The sequence below is a fragment of the Condylura cristata genome, unplaced genomic scaffold (genome assembly GCF_000260355.1).
Source record: "Condylura cristata isolate star-nosed mole 26May11 unplaced genomic scaffold, ConCri1.0 scaffold00014, whole genome shotgun sequence".
Taxonomy (NCBI): Eukaryota; Metazoa; Chordata; class Mammalia; order Eulipotyphla; family Talpidae; genus Condylura; species Condylura cristata.
This window is the reverse complement of record NW_004567115.1, coordinates 38,505,964-38,521,400: the sequence shown is the minus strand read 5'-3', so window position 1 is coordinate 38,521,400 and position 15,437 is coordinate 38,505,964. Positions and strand designations below refer to the sequence as shown.

Genomic DNA, 15,437 nt, shown 5'->3' with positions numbered 1-15,437 from the left:
TTCTAAGAAGGAGGAAAACTTTCTTCTAAGAGAAGATAACATTTAATACATGTATTTACATGCCTGTAATATTTTCACTGGACATGCTTTGTCTTTTATTAAAGGAATATCTAAAGATTAAATTCTTTGTATTTGTTCTTTATTGAGGTAACACTGGTTTACAACACTGTATGTGATTTAGGGGACAGGATCACGTCAGATGTATGTTATCACACTGTCCTCTAAGCACCAAAGTACCCAGAGTCCTTAATTCATGGCCAGTGGGCCTGTTTCTCCCTTTCTGAGCAGTATTTACAACCTTTGGGAAAAAATCATAAGCAATTAACTATACCCAGTACTTGATTTGAAATTAAACTTTTCATTAGCAAAGTTATAGTACAATAATACCATAGTCTTTTAATACTTTAAATTATGCTTGGTCGCTGAGGAAGACATAAGTTATAGTAAGCATCCTTGTTCCAAAAGTCTGGACTTTTCCATCCACACCAGCCCTGGATTTGGGGAAGAGAAAGGAAAACATTTTACAAAGTTACAGAACTGCATGATTAATAAGGCTGTATACTTACAACCCTTAGGGTCTTATAATACCCACATAATTCAAAACTTTGAATTACTATGCAGCAGAAAAATAACTTACTTGATTTCATTTCAGATAGACTTTTAAACTTTTAATTTGTTAGTATTTCATTATAGACATTTTAAATAAAAGGATCTTCTTTATAGTACCTGAAATACATTTTATTGATTCCAGGATGTAAAACTGCACAGTTCTGGCAATGTGGTAGCTTAACTGGCAGTCTGTTTTTCTTAGCAGTCCACAGAAACTACTGTGTACCATGCAGTGACTCCCAGCTGTGAGCAAATATGGTGAGAAATATGAGTTTATCCTTTTAGTTGTATCCTGTCCCCTCTCACTTTCCTCAGGTTTTAAGCATTCCTCTTTCCAGTCTTCATATCAGTATTAATCCTTTCCCTAGCAGAGAAAATCACTTCCAAACAAAACCTCATCATGAATATAAGTCTATCAAATTTTCCTAGGACATTAATTTATATCTGTTTGTGTTATACCCTACAGAAATGATATGCACTGAGAAATCTTTGTGAGGACGCTAGCTAAGACTCCTAAAAGACACCTGAGTCACAAGCAGTGGTCTTATCCCTTTAACTAACTTAGAGGCTGCTGAGTATTCTGACAAGGACCTAAGACCGAGGAGTGAGAGCTGAGTGGAGTGGCTTTTTTTTCATTTTACAAGAGGAAGACACATTGTTAAAATTCAAATATCAAAGTTAAAAAAAGTCTCCTTACCAGTTTTACTCCTGTGTCCCCACGTAACTACTATGGAGTCTGACTTTTTTTTTGAGACTTGTTTCTATACATAAATTCCTATTCATTATCTAATTTTTCAGCAAAATTTTCTCTAACATTAATGTTGAAAACCTGTTTCTTAATGATAAACAGAAAAGTCTTACAGTATCCCTGTGACCTTTTCACGATCCTTTTCACATGTGAAGGCCTTCTCCAGGTAACTAGACTCAATTTTTTCTTTTTTACAGAGAAGTGGGTAGAGAGAGGGCACCAGAAACTGTAGTGATACTTTTTCCTTTGAGATGACTGATGTGGGAACTTCAGACAGGAGAGCTCAGTAAGAAAACAGAGTGATCAGGCAAGGGCAGAACTTCCCCTGAGGCTCCTGAGGTTGAGTTAATGCCTGTATCCTTGCAAAATTCCTATGTTGAAACCTAATCCCCACTGCTGGTATTGGCAGTAGGGCTTTTGGGAGGTGATTGCCTTATGAAGGCAGAGCCCTCATAGACGAGATTTGCACCCTCACTAAAATGGCCCCAACACACGCCCTTCACGAGTGAAGGCAGTGGAAAATTCCACTGTCTAAGAACTAGCAGGTGGTCTGAATTCTGCAGGTGCCTTGATTTTGGCCTTCCCAGTCTCCAGATCAATGAGAGAGAAATTTCTGGTATTCATAAACCATCCAGTGAGTGGTATTCTGTGACACTAACCCAAACAGACAGAAACAGTACCCTGGACCCTGGCTTGAATGAAGAGCCCACAGTTCTGATGGCCAGCCCTGGCGTCACAGTGTCTGTGTGCACGAACAGAGCAGAGGACTTGGTGTAGCTGCGAGGTCCTACAGAAATAAACCAGCCGAGTACGAGTCTCCAAGTAACCTGGGATAATGCTTTACTAAGCTACTTCGAAAAATCCTATGTATATAATCCTTGTACAGCAAAATCCCTAAAGTCAGTCAAAAATAAGTAATTTTGTTATCTATATATTACTTCTCCAGTTAAGATAATGAAGTGTGGCCCTCCCTGGTGGCGCAGCGGGTTAAGGCACTGCACTGAGAAGCTAAAGCCACTTCCGCATGAGTTCGATCCCCGCCTGCCCCGGAGGTGACCACATGGTGTGGCAGACCTCTCCTGGCCCGCCCGCTGCTCCCCTCAGCAGTGTACTTCGTCTATCTGCCTGTTCTGCTCCCCGCTCTGTCTCTGGTGAAGCCTCTCACCCTCCACATCTCTGGCCTGTACCCCAGTTCTGTATGAATAAATAAAAAAAAATTAAAAAAAAAAAAAAAAGATAATGAAGTGTTCCCACGGGCCTTTACGATAAAATCTAGCAGTGCCGTCTCCATTCATGTATCTAGCAGTGCCGTCTCCATTCATGTTCGGCTCCTGTCTGGCTCACAACCACTGCTCCTCTGACTTGGCTACTGCCTAGCCCTGGAGCCACACCGCTTCAGGGAGCTCTGCTCTGCTCACGGGGTAAGTTCAGGAGACCCTCACCACAGCCTCACAATAACTCCGGATGGTGAGGGTCCATCACCCCAGCTAAGACTCTTCCTATTACAGTTTGTTTGGTATCGTTTGGTCCTAGGTTCTCTGCCTTATGTGTAAATTTGTGTTAAACAGGTACTTACCTTCTCCAAAATAACCTGCAGATCTTCAGCACCGGTGTAATGTGGATCTAAAATCAGAAATTTTATCTGCCCTGTGATCTCATTCCATGCAACTCCCAGGATTGTGTGGGCCAAAACGCCACCTCCTATAGAAGAGGAGATATAAAATACGAGAGGGTATAAGGGAATCTCAACTTCCTACTTAACTTAAATTTTACAAGATTATTTTGGCAATTAATTGATCTAACAGCATTAAGAGGGACTAGCCTACTTTGTAAAAGACCACAGGCAGTGTCAAATATACTCTGAAAAAATAAAATTACATCTTTAAAACATGAAAGATACAACCATATCCATAACTGTGTAATGTTCACATTGTACTCCACTTCCACAGTATTGCCAATTACTGGAGCTGGATTTAGAAGGGCCATAGCTGGCCCCACCCCTCTCAAGAGAGGAGCATTCAGTGCTGTGATACCTCCCTCGGAGTCCCGGCTCCGATGATTCAGTCCATCTACTTCCTTCCTTCTGATGTTTTGCTGAAATCTGCCTACCTCCATTTCTTACACACTAGTGTTTTTTTTGCATGGTTTCACAAGTCTTGTCCTTCAGAGAATCATGAAGCTTTAGATGAGCTAATACAATCCTCTTATTTTACAATTAAAAGTCAAAGGTTAAGCAGTTTGCACAATGTCACACAAGCAGCCAAGACAGTGCCAGTCGTAATTTGTGATGTTCTGCAGAGCGGCCCCTGCCTCTTTTCCATACTTGTCTCAATTCTTCAAATGTATGACCACAGTTACCATTTCTCTTCTTAACCTGACTTCTTCTGGTTACTATAATCTTTTCTCTAACCTCCCCATCACCTTGGAAATTAAAAACTCAGAGGTCATTTTGTATGATAGAAAATTTAATTTAAAAATTACTAATATCATGTGATATTAAATATTTACATTAATGATAAGTAGTACTACTCTTCACTTTATCAAAGAGCCCAAGATGTGCAAAACACTTTACCGATCATTACTGGAGTTCCTTCACTCCGGAAATGGTTAGCCAGTTCCCGTCCTTGAGAAGCCATTTCAGAACCTTGGCTAGAAAGAAACCACTTTTGATTAGATGTGCTGTTTCTAACACTATGGTCAAATAACCAGCTTGGGAGCCAATGTTTTTGACCTTTTCAATATATTAGAAAACATATACTTTTTAAAATTTTGCTACTATTTTTATTTATTAAATTTATTTATTTTCTTTCATAGTTGTTAACTTTTGGACAGTATTTGATTTTTCTCCTCAAGTGTAGTCCCCGTAGTTCTCCCACCACCAAAGCACCCACGATTCATCACCACGGCCCCTTGTTCTCCTCCCCACCCTGAAAAGCATATACATTTAAACAAAATTAAGTGGCAGGGAACTGACAAAGAGAACAATCTGAAGCAACATAACTATGTAAGGGCATGAAGTGTGCTAATTCTTTGTTTTTGGGATTGCACAGAAGACCCTGGGATTTTAAAAATGAGGTTGGAATTGGTCACCTTGATGCCTGGTAAGTCTTTTCTGGATGTATTTAATTATCAGAAAAATATATTTTAAAGTCCTAAATTGTCTTCCTGCTCTACCAGAGTGAGTATGTATTTCCTCATCTTTAATGCCCAAACTATAGAGATTTCAGATCTAAGAGATAGTCTGTGAAGTTAATGTAAAAACTCTAAAACACTTACAAGTACAACATACTATTTTTAGAAACTATGTTAATGTCCTATATAATTTGTTCTCATGATGAGAAAAAAAAGGGCAGTTAAAGGGAAGATATTTTTTTGAATGGAGGTGCCAGGCAATATTAAACCTGAGCTTTTCCTAAATAAGGAGTATATTTTTACATTCCAAAACTTCCACTTTTAAATCTGTCTGGTCCACTACTTAACCTATTATCATTTGTTAGTATTGATTACACAGCTAATACAAGTTGCAACTGTGAAAGTGGATGTATCAAATTCCTTAGACAAGAAAATAATCTTTTTCTAGTTGTTGAGGTTGTCGTAATAAATGATTCATTATAAAATAAAGTTCATAAATAGGGAGTAACTGGATATGGGCATAGAAAACAATTTTATTTAACTTATATTTGCTTATATTTTGTTATTAGAATTATGATTGAATTATACTGGAAAAGTAAACTGAAAATCTTATTCAAATGTACTGGTTTAAAACCCTAAGGACAGAAAGAGCAGAAGTAAACATAAAGGTTGGTTATAGATGAACATTTGATTTTTTCCATTCAAGATTTTTTTGCACGTAAGAAAGTAGAGACTGCATAACTTCACTCAAAGTTTCCAAGTTTTCCTCTTCCAGGCTAAAATTAGGCTTTTTCAATATACATATCTACTGCAAATTTTTTAAAAAAAGTTTATTCAAGAACTAAATGGCCTCCTAAAAAATAACCAAAAATACTTTAGAGTCAAGAAGAGATTTTGAAAGCACAGATAATGTAGAAGAGAAAGGGATAAAAACATGAAGGGGGATATGTAATTTTCCATTACCAATAAAAATGATAAACTCACTTTTAAATGATTTAAAGTGTCCTTACCTGACAAACAATATTTTTGAAGTTACGCCAATCAATTGGTTTAGTACCAGCTGTACCTCGATAGAGCCAATCCATTGTCGAGATCCAACAAATGTCGCTGGCTTGTCCCCTGCATCAACTAGAGCCTTTATATATATTTAAAAATACAAAAAATTCATACACAAGACAGCTGTTAAAAATTACATTTTGGGCATTTCCCCTGATTACCAATATTTTTCCTTGAAACAAAAGTAAATCTATATCACAGAATAATAATTGCTATTAACAGCATATTAAGGGCTAATGAAATCTACAACTGGTTGTAATCTAAAATGGTACCTGCTGGATCTCTCTGTGTGTTGGGATGGCTCTTTCTGTATAGCCCTGATGTTTGAACCAAGAGCAGATGGTCTGCAGAGACCGGTAAGCACAGCCCCAGCCACTGTCATCTATCCGATCCTGCATGTAATGATGATAACCATAGATGCCCTGGACCAGTTGGATCTGTATAAGAAACATGATCAAATATTAAATTTAGATGTACATATTCTACGCATTCATATCTGAGGCATTCTGACTGTCTTCAGAACTAAATTGTTATTTTAGTTCCCTATAAAAAAGCCTTTACAGAAATACTGTTTAATATTATACTCTTGTAAGTTTTTATTAAATGTCTAAAGTCCTTATCAAAGCTTACAGGCCTGCCAAGTCCTGCCTTCTGGATTCCTCTGCAACTTCTTCTACCCTTTTCCCCTGGTCCTCATTCTCCTCTAGGTTTCGATAGGCCAGGGTAGTTGGATCTCAAGGCCTTTTGGATCTCTCTTCCTGGAACACTCATTCCCCCCATAATCTAACAGCCTGCACCCTTACTTTACTCAGCCAGTCTCCTGATCATCCAACCTTAAAGGGCATCTTTACTCTTGCACACCTACTTTCTGCTCTGGCTATCGCTCTCTCATCCTGCTTAATTTTTTCAAAGAATTTACCATTAGCTGATACATTACTATTTTTTATACGTGTCCACCTGTTCTAATATGTAAGTTCAATATGTGTATGCACTATGTCCTATTTATTTTTGGTGCCAATTTCTTTAGCAAGCTTTTGTAACAGTTTAGAGTCCACAACTATTGTTGAATGAATAATGAGTGAAGGAAGAAAGAAATAAAGGAATGAAAAAATGATGGATTTAAATAATGGGAGATATAAAAGATGTTTTTGCAATTGTGTAAATCTGCCATGAATACGGTCCAGAAATTGTTTTACAGGTGAGTTTTACTAAGTGATCAAAAAAAGATCAGGTCAATCTTACAAAAACTCCTCTAGAAAAAAAAAAAAAAAAGGAACACTCCCTAGATCTTTTATATTACTGACATACAAATTAAGAACAGTATGAGAAAATTATAAGCCAGTATCATCATGAACATAGATGTAAAAATTTTAACAAAATATTTACAAACTAAATCTAGCAGATAATAATAATAAAATCAATCATAACCAAATTTGGTTCCATCTCATGAATGCAAATCTATTACCATTTGGAGATTTATGATGAAGTATTTGGGGATAAGTAGCAAGGCTCTGTAATTTTCTTAAGACTCAAGGGGTAAAAAAAAGAAATGAAGCATACAGACATTTGTTGCACACATGCAAAAGATTTGTACAAAAATGCCTAACAACCTGGGGGAAAAATGTATAAAGAGGTAAATCTACAGCAATAAAGAGAACTGATGTATATTTGGATACTATGTGAGGAGAGATCTTAGATGCATAACCATGAAGAAACAAGGTGTAGATTATAAACAATTTATAATTTTATAAGACTGAAAATCAAACAAAGCTACATTGTTGGGAGAATATATGTGTAGATGGTTAAACTATTTTTAAAAGAGGAAATGAATGAATGATGAACATACTCAGTATAATAGTCCCTCTTGGGGCCTGGCAGAGGCGGAGGAACCCAGAAGCAAGGAACACACAGGTCAGTAATGCTAATTCTTAAGTTGGGCAGGAAGCTTCCCAGTGTTCATCTCATTGCTATGCCTTACAATTTATACATTATCTATGCAAGTCAAATAGCATAACATTAAAAATTGTTTCTTGCATTTTTGTAATATGAACCTATTTCACTGTCAAAACTCAATCAGCATTCATTTAGTACCTTCAGAGTACTGAAAGGGGTGGTAAATTATGTCTTAGGGATAAAGTACTTCATAAAGCAATCAAATCAATCAAAAATACACTGGGTACAAATGTAAAAATAACTAATGACAACGATCAGTTGATACCCACAAATAGTTAAACTCACCACACCAGTCTCTATGTTAGGTGGATTGAGATAAGTGTGTGGATTTCTAATGTAACCATCTTTGTATGGTTCATCTGGAAAGTGATAAGCATTAGACCTTCTGAAATATGGTCTATTATGAGGCAGATTGAAGCGATCATGTAGCTCCTAAATGAAATCAGAATCAAGAGAAATTAATGATTTGCATTTCGATTCAATAGCTATAAGACATAGGAAGTTAACTATAAAAGTTACCAAATGTACATACAATTCAATTTACTAAGATCAAAGAAGGTAAGCTTTAACTTAGAACTAAATAAGCCTTAATTTTGCTTATTTAAGTGTATGGATGGAAACTGGAAGGGAAAATAGAAAAATAAAATGTATTAGAGTGAGAGAAATGAAATAACTTAAAATTATTTATTGTAGCAGTTTGTAAAATACTTGCAGTCTGAAGATTCATTTTTGAAAGTCTTACAAGTAAATTATAACTAACAACAATATAAATATATGTAAGTATTTTGAAAAGTCATGTTTAAAGATCTTAACAAATATAAAAGTAAATAACATAGTAGAAATTGAAGGCATGAAACCAACCAATATGGCGTGAAAATAAAAATGTACATAAATATGTTTAAAATGCAATATTTTTTCAATTGTATAAAAATAGCTACTTTGAAAAGTTTGACAATTTCTTCTTCCTGTCTTCTATATCCTAGCAATTTGAACAATCATAAGTTTGAATAGCCGCTGCTGCTTCTATAAATCAATTTACACTTAAAAACGATTACAGCATTCTACTGCTTCACAAAGGCAGAAAGCAGGAAGATGTTCCTTTGGGGCAAGTTGATGGGTGCTAAGCAAGGCCACACCTCAAATATATGTGCTCCAATTCCAGTCAATTTGTCAAAAACTCTGATTTCCTTAAATGCTGACCATGTTTTGTTCAAAATGTCTCTAGTAAACCCAAACAACTCTGGGAGGTAGGGAATGGAATATTACTACAAATCCCAATCAGAATTAGCACATGGTCTATTTTCCTTCCCTAACTGTAATTTGTCTCTGAAAAATCTAGAAACAATGGAAGGGAAAAGGGATTTACTCTAGGCATGTAGGCATATTTTATTTGTATATTTAATTACGGAAAATAAAAATATTTCATAGCACATATACACCACCTCGAGCATATGAAACGAAAATGCCTCATGGTTTAGCATATTTTTCTTTGGTACTTATAAAAGATCGTGAGAACAGAAGTTAAATTATATATGCAAAACTAGTAGGATGCTTTCATACTTTTAATCACAGGTTCCATTTATTACAAATATCTAATTAAAAACAAAATGAATAACGGTCATTATATTTTTCCTAAAAATAAATGAACTGCTTTTTACCTTCCTATAGGCCTGCAGCTGCCCATCTGGGATTCCTGATGGATAGGAAATGGTTACAAGACTTTTTTCTCCTGGTAATAAAAAGTGCAGTGGTTCAGGGACTACAATAGATGTTCCTTTCATGTACTTAAAAATGCACTTCTCCATGTCAGTTAGTTGATTTAGAATTGCATCAACTAGAAGTTTACGAACTCTGTGGGGGGAAATGTACAAGTGTGTTAACAAAAGTTATAATGGCAATGATGAATGTGTAGCAAAAATAGATCCTAAATCTAGTAAAAGAATTCTACTGGGCCAGTAAAGTAAACTGCATATTTCCTCTGTGTACAAAACAGGACAATAGCATAGCATCCAAACACCAACAGCTTTAGCACGCTACCCTACTTCCTTTAAATAAACAATCACAAGTCACAGCAAAAAACCACATGCCTGGATATCTTATTTAAAAATGGGCTCTGATGACCTTGGGGAGGGTGCTCATTTCAATGTATAGTGGCACTGGGAGCTACTTACTTTCCCCATGCTTCTTCGGGTGCAACAGATATAACTGCATCGACTGGTAAAGTCATATTAACATAGTGGTGTCCTCCACTTTCCCTTTCGATGACTGGGGTTACAGCTGCCAGAGAGGTTGACATTTCCAGCATGAGGTCTATATTTACTACTTGCTGCTTTACGACAAACAGTAATAAGTCAACTTGTGGTATACGGAACAATAGACATGAAGGCTAAGTAAAAGGATTTTATAAAACTGTATTACAGTGGATTGCTTATGAATTCTTCCATGATTCAAAATAACCAGAAAAATGAAGAGTGAGTGATGAATAAAGATGAAAGCAAACTGACCATTAGCGATGAATGCTAAAGTTGGTGCAAGTACACCAGGGTTCATTATCTAGTCACTCCATTTTTGCAGACAAGATAAAAACAACCAAGGATCAAAGGATTTTTTTAAAATATCTGACACTAAACCCTTCTAATCTAAAGCTATAAAGTAATATAAAGTAATGTAAGTATCCAAGTTTATCAAGTTTGAATTTGATAGTGTAGGAAAATCTGTGGGAGGTAATCACTCTTACTGGTTTAAAAAAACAGAACCAAGAACAGTATGAGGTAAATCAAGTACTATTTCTGTTTCACTCAGTGTGTGTCACTGTTGTGTTTCAGAGTGACATCTAAAATTTATATTTAAGTAAATCACTCAAATTGTGAGGGCAAAGAAAGCATTCCTGTTCCCCCAAAAACAACAACTGTAAAACTGGCAGGTCATTTAATCTTTCTGGACAGCAGTGATCTGATCTGAAAACATGACATAGTGGGACTAAATTATCTTTATGCTCTCACTCAACTTCAAATTCATGGATTTAAAATTTTTACCACTAGGTAGACAGATGATTTGCTTACCATGTCTGATGACTTTTTGTCTTTCTTTTTCATGAATTTTCGTTTTGTATCTTCTTCCTGCTCAAATCTAAAATTTTAGCCCATGAAGATGTTTATAATGTAAAATTTTGTTTTGAAAACATTTCTAGCAATCTTTAATAATTATACTCACTGAATAAAGCGCATTATGTTCTTACAAGCAGAACTATCAGTCAGCTCTCCTGAAATGGTGTTTACATCGCTGTTAGGCCAGATGTACACCGAGCTGTGGCAAATTCTGAACACAAGTGCATCGGAACAAAGCTTTTTTGAGAGGTCACTCAACACATGTTTTAGAGCTTCCCTGATGAAAACTTCTAAATGAAAATGTAAAAAGAAGTCAGTAAGAACAAATTTATAACATGAATTCTTCCAAACACAAAGTAGATCATAGTAAAACTGACTCTAAAATATCCATTCCCCAGAATCAATAACGTCAAAGTTTTGTTTTTTTTTTTAAACAGCTTATTGAGATACAGCTTAGGCTGTAAAATTAATTCTTTCAGTGGTATAATTCACAACTTTTGGTATATTGGTAAGGTTTTATGAGTATCACTATCTAATTGCAGTCCTGTAATTAGTATTTGTGGGGTGTTTTCATCACCCCAAAAGAAACCCCATACCTATCAGTGATCGATGGCAATTATTAATCTACTTTTTGTCTATAGGTCTGCCTACTCTGAACACTTCACAGCAAACCACACGGTAGGTGGTCTTTTGTCCTGGCTTCTTTTACTCAGTATAATCTTTTCAAGATTCATCTGTATCTTTGCAAGAATCATATTTTGTTTCTTTTTTGTGGGCAAATAATATTTCATTGTATGAATATAAACATCCTTTGTAAGGTTGGCCATTTATAGGTTGATATTGATTTTGGGTTGTTGCTACTTTTTGGCTAACATGAGTCACATTTGCTAAGACCATTTGAGTACCAGTTATTGGACAGATATGTTTTTAACTCTCTTGGGTGATCCCCTATAGCCATGTGAAGAATGGCTGGGTGACATGGTAAATATGTTGAACTTTTTAAGCAACTGCCAATTGAGTTTCTAAAGTAGCTACCTCATTTTATATTTCCAGCATTGTATGGAGATTCTAACTACTTTCAAAATACCAAATTAGCAATAAATACCAAGTTAACAATAAAACCGTTGAATGAAATTTCTTTGTAGTTCTTTTCCTTCTTGAACTATACTGCACTGAGGCTGTATTCTAAAGTGACAGTAGTTTTTCTGTGTGGTATGTCATCAACCCAATATATGTTTGGATTAATTTTTAAATATTTCAATCTCAAATAAAACAAATCTAAAACTCCTCACATGCCTGCTCTGGCAGTCTTTACCCTTTCTCTGGCAGTAGCTCAACTCAGAAGAGGAAAGCATTTTAGAAATCAGTTTATATAAACTCTACTGATTTTTTTCCCCATAGAGTTCTATATTCCAAAACAACATAACAAAATAACATTCCAGAGATTGCTCTGGAGACTCACAGCAACCTTCTAATTTTCACAAAGGAATTCCACCGACTAGTAGTGAAGCCAGAACATGGCATCTAAATTTAAACCCTGGATACTTTTTCTCTTTCTCAGTTCCATTTGCAAAATGAAGAGACCAATGGTACATTTTAACATCAATGTTGTAATCAGAAAAGAGTGTTTTGGCAGACATACCATTAGCAGTAGCTAGTTGAAAAGCCAGATCAAGGCCTCCTCTTATTCTGAAGAGTATATCCATAGTCTCTGAAGTCACCTATGACAAATACAATAAATTTGTGTTTATTTTCTATTGTAAAACAAAACACACTCATAGTAATTATAATCTAAATTTAGGTTTAGGCCTTAAGTAAGTTTGACACTTTAAATTACTTCATGACCAAAATCCTGGTATGGGCCACAAAATACCCTAAATTCTAAATCAAGGATTCTCAAACTTTATTCTATATTGAAATCACCTAAGGAGCTTAAAACATGGATACTTGAAAAAAAAAAATATGGATACCTGGACTACACCACAGGGAATATGATTAAATGATGTAGGGTAGGCACAGGAGGTTAAAGCGCAGCACTGCAAGCTAGCCACAGCTTCTTCAGTGCAAGTTTGATCCCAACCTGGAGGTGACCTACATGGCACAGTGGTCTTCTCCTGTCTCACCCGCTGTTCCCCACTCTCCCTGGTAAATCCTCTCACTGCCCCTGCACCTCTGGCTTGTACCCCAGTTCTGTATGCATACATAAAACAAATCTTTAAAAGCTACCTCTACTTTTTTCCCTGTATCAGTAATTATAATGGGAAAGGTTGGGGCTCACTGCCCTAAGACAAGATTTCCTTGTCTTGACATGAGTATATTAATGGTAAAGAAACAGTTTAACAATGTGACAAGAACACTGCCTAATATAATAGCAGCAGGTGGTCAAGATAATAAGAGGAACCCAATGTATGAATGCTGGTAGGAGTATCAATTGGTGTAGCTCTTCATAGGACAGCATGGTAATAAACATTAAAAGCTTCATAATCAAATTCTTGGCCTAGTGAGTCTGTATTCAGAAATTTAGTCTAAGGAGATGAGCAAAGCACACAAAGATTCAAGCAGAAGGCTAGTGACCTAAATGTCAACAAGAGATCTTACATACAAGTATTATGCAGTCACAAAACAAACAAAAAATACCACACACAGAAGCTTTAGAAGCATACTTAATGGACTAAAAAATGCTTGAACTTATAAAGGAGAAAAAGTACCTGTAAAATAGAATATTATTGGTCAGCTATTTCTAATCTGGGTCCATATTTCTGATATCTGATGATGTGTCATTTTAAAGTGGGGAGGGAGAAAGAAGAGGGAGAGACTCTTAGGTTCTCAACCAGGCTACATAGCAAAACTTTATTTGAAACAAGTAAGTACTAAGGTGTACAGAACTCTTAAAATGTAACTGATTGGACATACACTGGTGCAGATCCTCAGAACATTATGAAGTAGGTATCATTAATACTTTCTCACAACTTCCTTGTCAGACTTTAAGGCTGACTTCTTTTACTTATTCCATAAATTGACAATTGTTGAAAGGCCATGCCCTTTGTCTCAATTCTACTTCAGGGGACTTATTCTAAGTAAATAATCAAGAAAATTCAGACATAAAATTTAGCTTTAATGTTGTTCACATAGCATATTGTTGTTCATCATAGCCAATAAAGAAAAAAAGAGAGAGAAAAGAAGATGCTGACCTAAACAGTAATCAAAAAGAAGTTGGTTAAATCAAGACCAACTCTACCACACAAAACACTACATTCATTTGAATAAAGAATATTTAACACATGAAAGGAACTGAAGAATGTAAAAGTTAAAAAGGCAGATGAGCAAAAATTCTGCACAATTTTAATCACTCAAGACTATTTTTTTCTTCTGCAAAGCTGGGGGAAAATGCAATGTCACAGTGTTGTTGTGAAAACCCCATTAGAGATACTACATAAAAGCTCTAGAATCTCCCTAAGTTTCAGATTAAAGTCCTTTAATGAATTAAAGTCCTTGCTGAAGAAATAATCAGCTGAGGGGTTAGTAGGTATGCGCATTAACAACTCCAAAGGAAAGATGGAGGTGAAAAGCCTATTCTAGCCAGGTGTATCAGATGGGTAAAATTTCTTAAAAGATCACTTGGAGACTATTTCAGGTGGATATTACCTGATGGAAGGCCAGGACCTTAAGAGTTGAGAGGGACAATAAATAGCCACTTAGAAGAAGAGGCCAGAGGGCTTATTTATAATCAGATACTGGATTGTTCAGAAAAGGTAGATGCCAACGATAATATACAGGTTGGGGTATAGACACAGCAGGTGTCATTTACTGAGATGGAGTTCATGGGAAGAAGAGCAGGTGTGGCATTAAAAGAGGTGGAAATGATGTTAGTTTTGATCTTCCTTCGTTTGAAATACACACGAGCTATCCAAACGGAAGAATAGTTAGATTTGTGTATGTGGAGAAAAGGTGTACTCGAGAGAAAGCAGAGTGTGTCAGGAAGTCTCCCTGAAGGACGACACATCTATTAAAAGGACTGGCGAACCTGGCCGTGCAGTTAGTCAGAGGGAAACCAGTTAGTCAGTGTGAAATCCCAGAGGCTAAGGGAGGTGAATATTTGAAGGAAAATACTCATATCTTTCTTAGCTCCAATGTCTCTTCAAAAATTGTGAGTGATCCCTCGTTTTGAAAATGCATTCGCAAAGATCGCATGTTCAAACACACATGGGCCTGGGTTTAAGGCTGTGTGGGCCAGTTTCAATTCCATCTCTTGCCCTAGATGGGATTGCGGCCCAGGAGAGGGTGGCCCAGATCACAGAATTCGCAGCTGCCACAGGGCTTCGACAAGATAAGCTTCTTTTAAGGCCTGTGAAGCCGTACTGGTGGCTGTGAGACTCCCAAGGGAATCTAAGGGGTCCAAGGCGCGCAGTACTCACCATGTCTGAGACGTGGCATTGACAGACACTCGCTGTAGTTCCTGAGGCCGGCCCGGAAGTGGCGTCATCGCGGGGCCGAGTTGTAGTCCTGGCTTCGCGGACTACAACTCCCAGCATGCCACGCAGCACTCATCCTAGTGCCTACCACTTATCTCTTCCAGGAGGGATCATGGGGCGGGAAGTAAGAGACGCGTACATTCTATTGGTTGAGCGTTCGCATTGTACAGCGACCCATAGGTCTTTGTGTGTGTCCCTCAGAGGTTCGAGCTCCTCGCGTAAGCTCCCCGGGTGTACTCAGAACGCCTTCGCTGGTCCCTGGGGCAACGCGTCACAATAAACACCTGCGGCACGGCGGAGGCTCGGGGAGGTCCTGGAGGACTTCGCGCGGGAAGAGCTGCGCGTGGGTGACTCGTAGAC

The 15,437-nt window shown here is 37.0% G+C and overlaps 1 protein-coding gene across 1 annotated transcript; it reads right to left on the bottom strand.

The window, feature by feature from the left end:
• Positions 1-323: 323 nt before the first annotated feature.
• On the bottom strand, positions 324-15,063 carry UFSP2 (UFM1-specific peptidase 2). Its single transcript, XM_004682367.2, has 12 exons — positions 15,021-15,063; positions 12,248-12,326; positions 10,712-10,895; positions 10,561-10,627; positions 9,670-9,827; positions 9,157-9,349; positions 7,784-7,930; positions 5,818-5,982; positions 5,500-5,624; positions 3,930-4,006; positions 2,934-3,058; positions 324-491 (listed from the first exon to the last, which is right to left on the bottom strand). Exons 1-12 carry the CDS (start codon positions 15,021-15,023, stop codon positions 405-407), a joined length of 1,410 nt encoding a protein of 469 aa, XP_004682424.2. The 5' UTR covers positions 15,024-15,063; the 3' UTR covers positions 324-404.
• Between the last annotated feature and the right edge of the window lie 374 nt (positions 15,064-15,437).

Coding starts and splice junctions, on each gene's coding strand:
- UFSP2 (XM_004682367.2), bottom strand. Junction 9,350..9,669: donor CCCGAAGAAGCATGGGGAAA/GTAAGTAGCTCC, acceptor TTCCCCCCACAG/AGTTCGTAAACTTCTAGTTG. Junction 5,983..7,783: donor CTAACATAGAGACTGGTGTG/GTGAGTTTAACT, acceptor TTTCTTATACAG/ATCCAACTGGTCCAGGGCAT.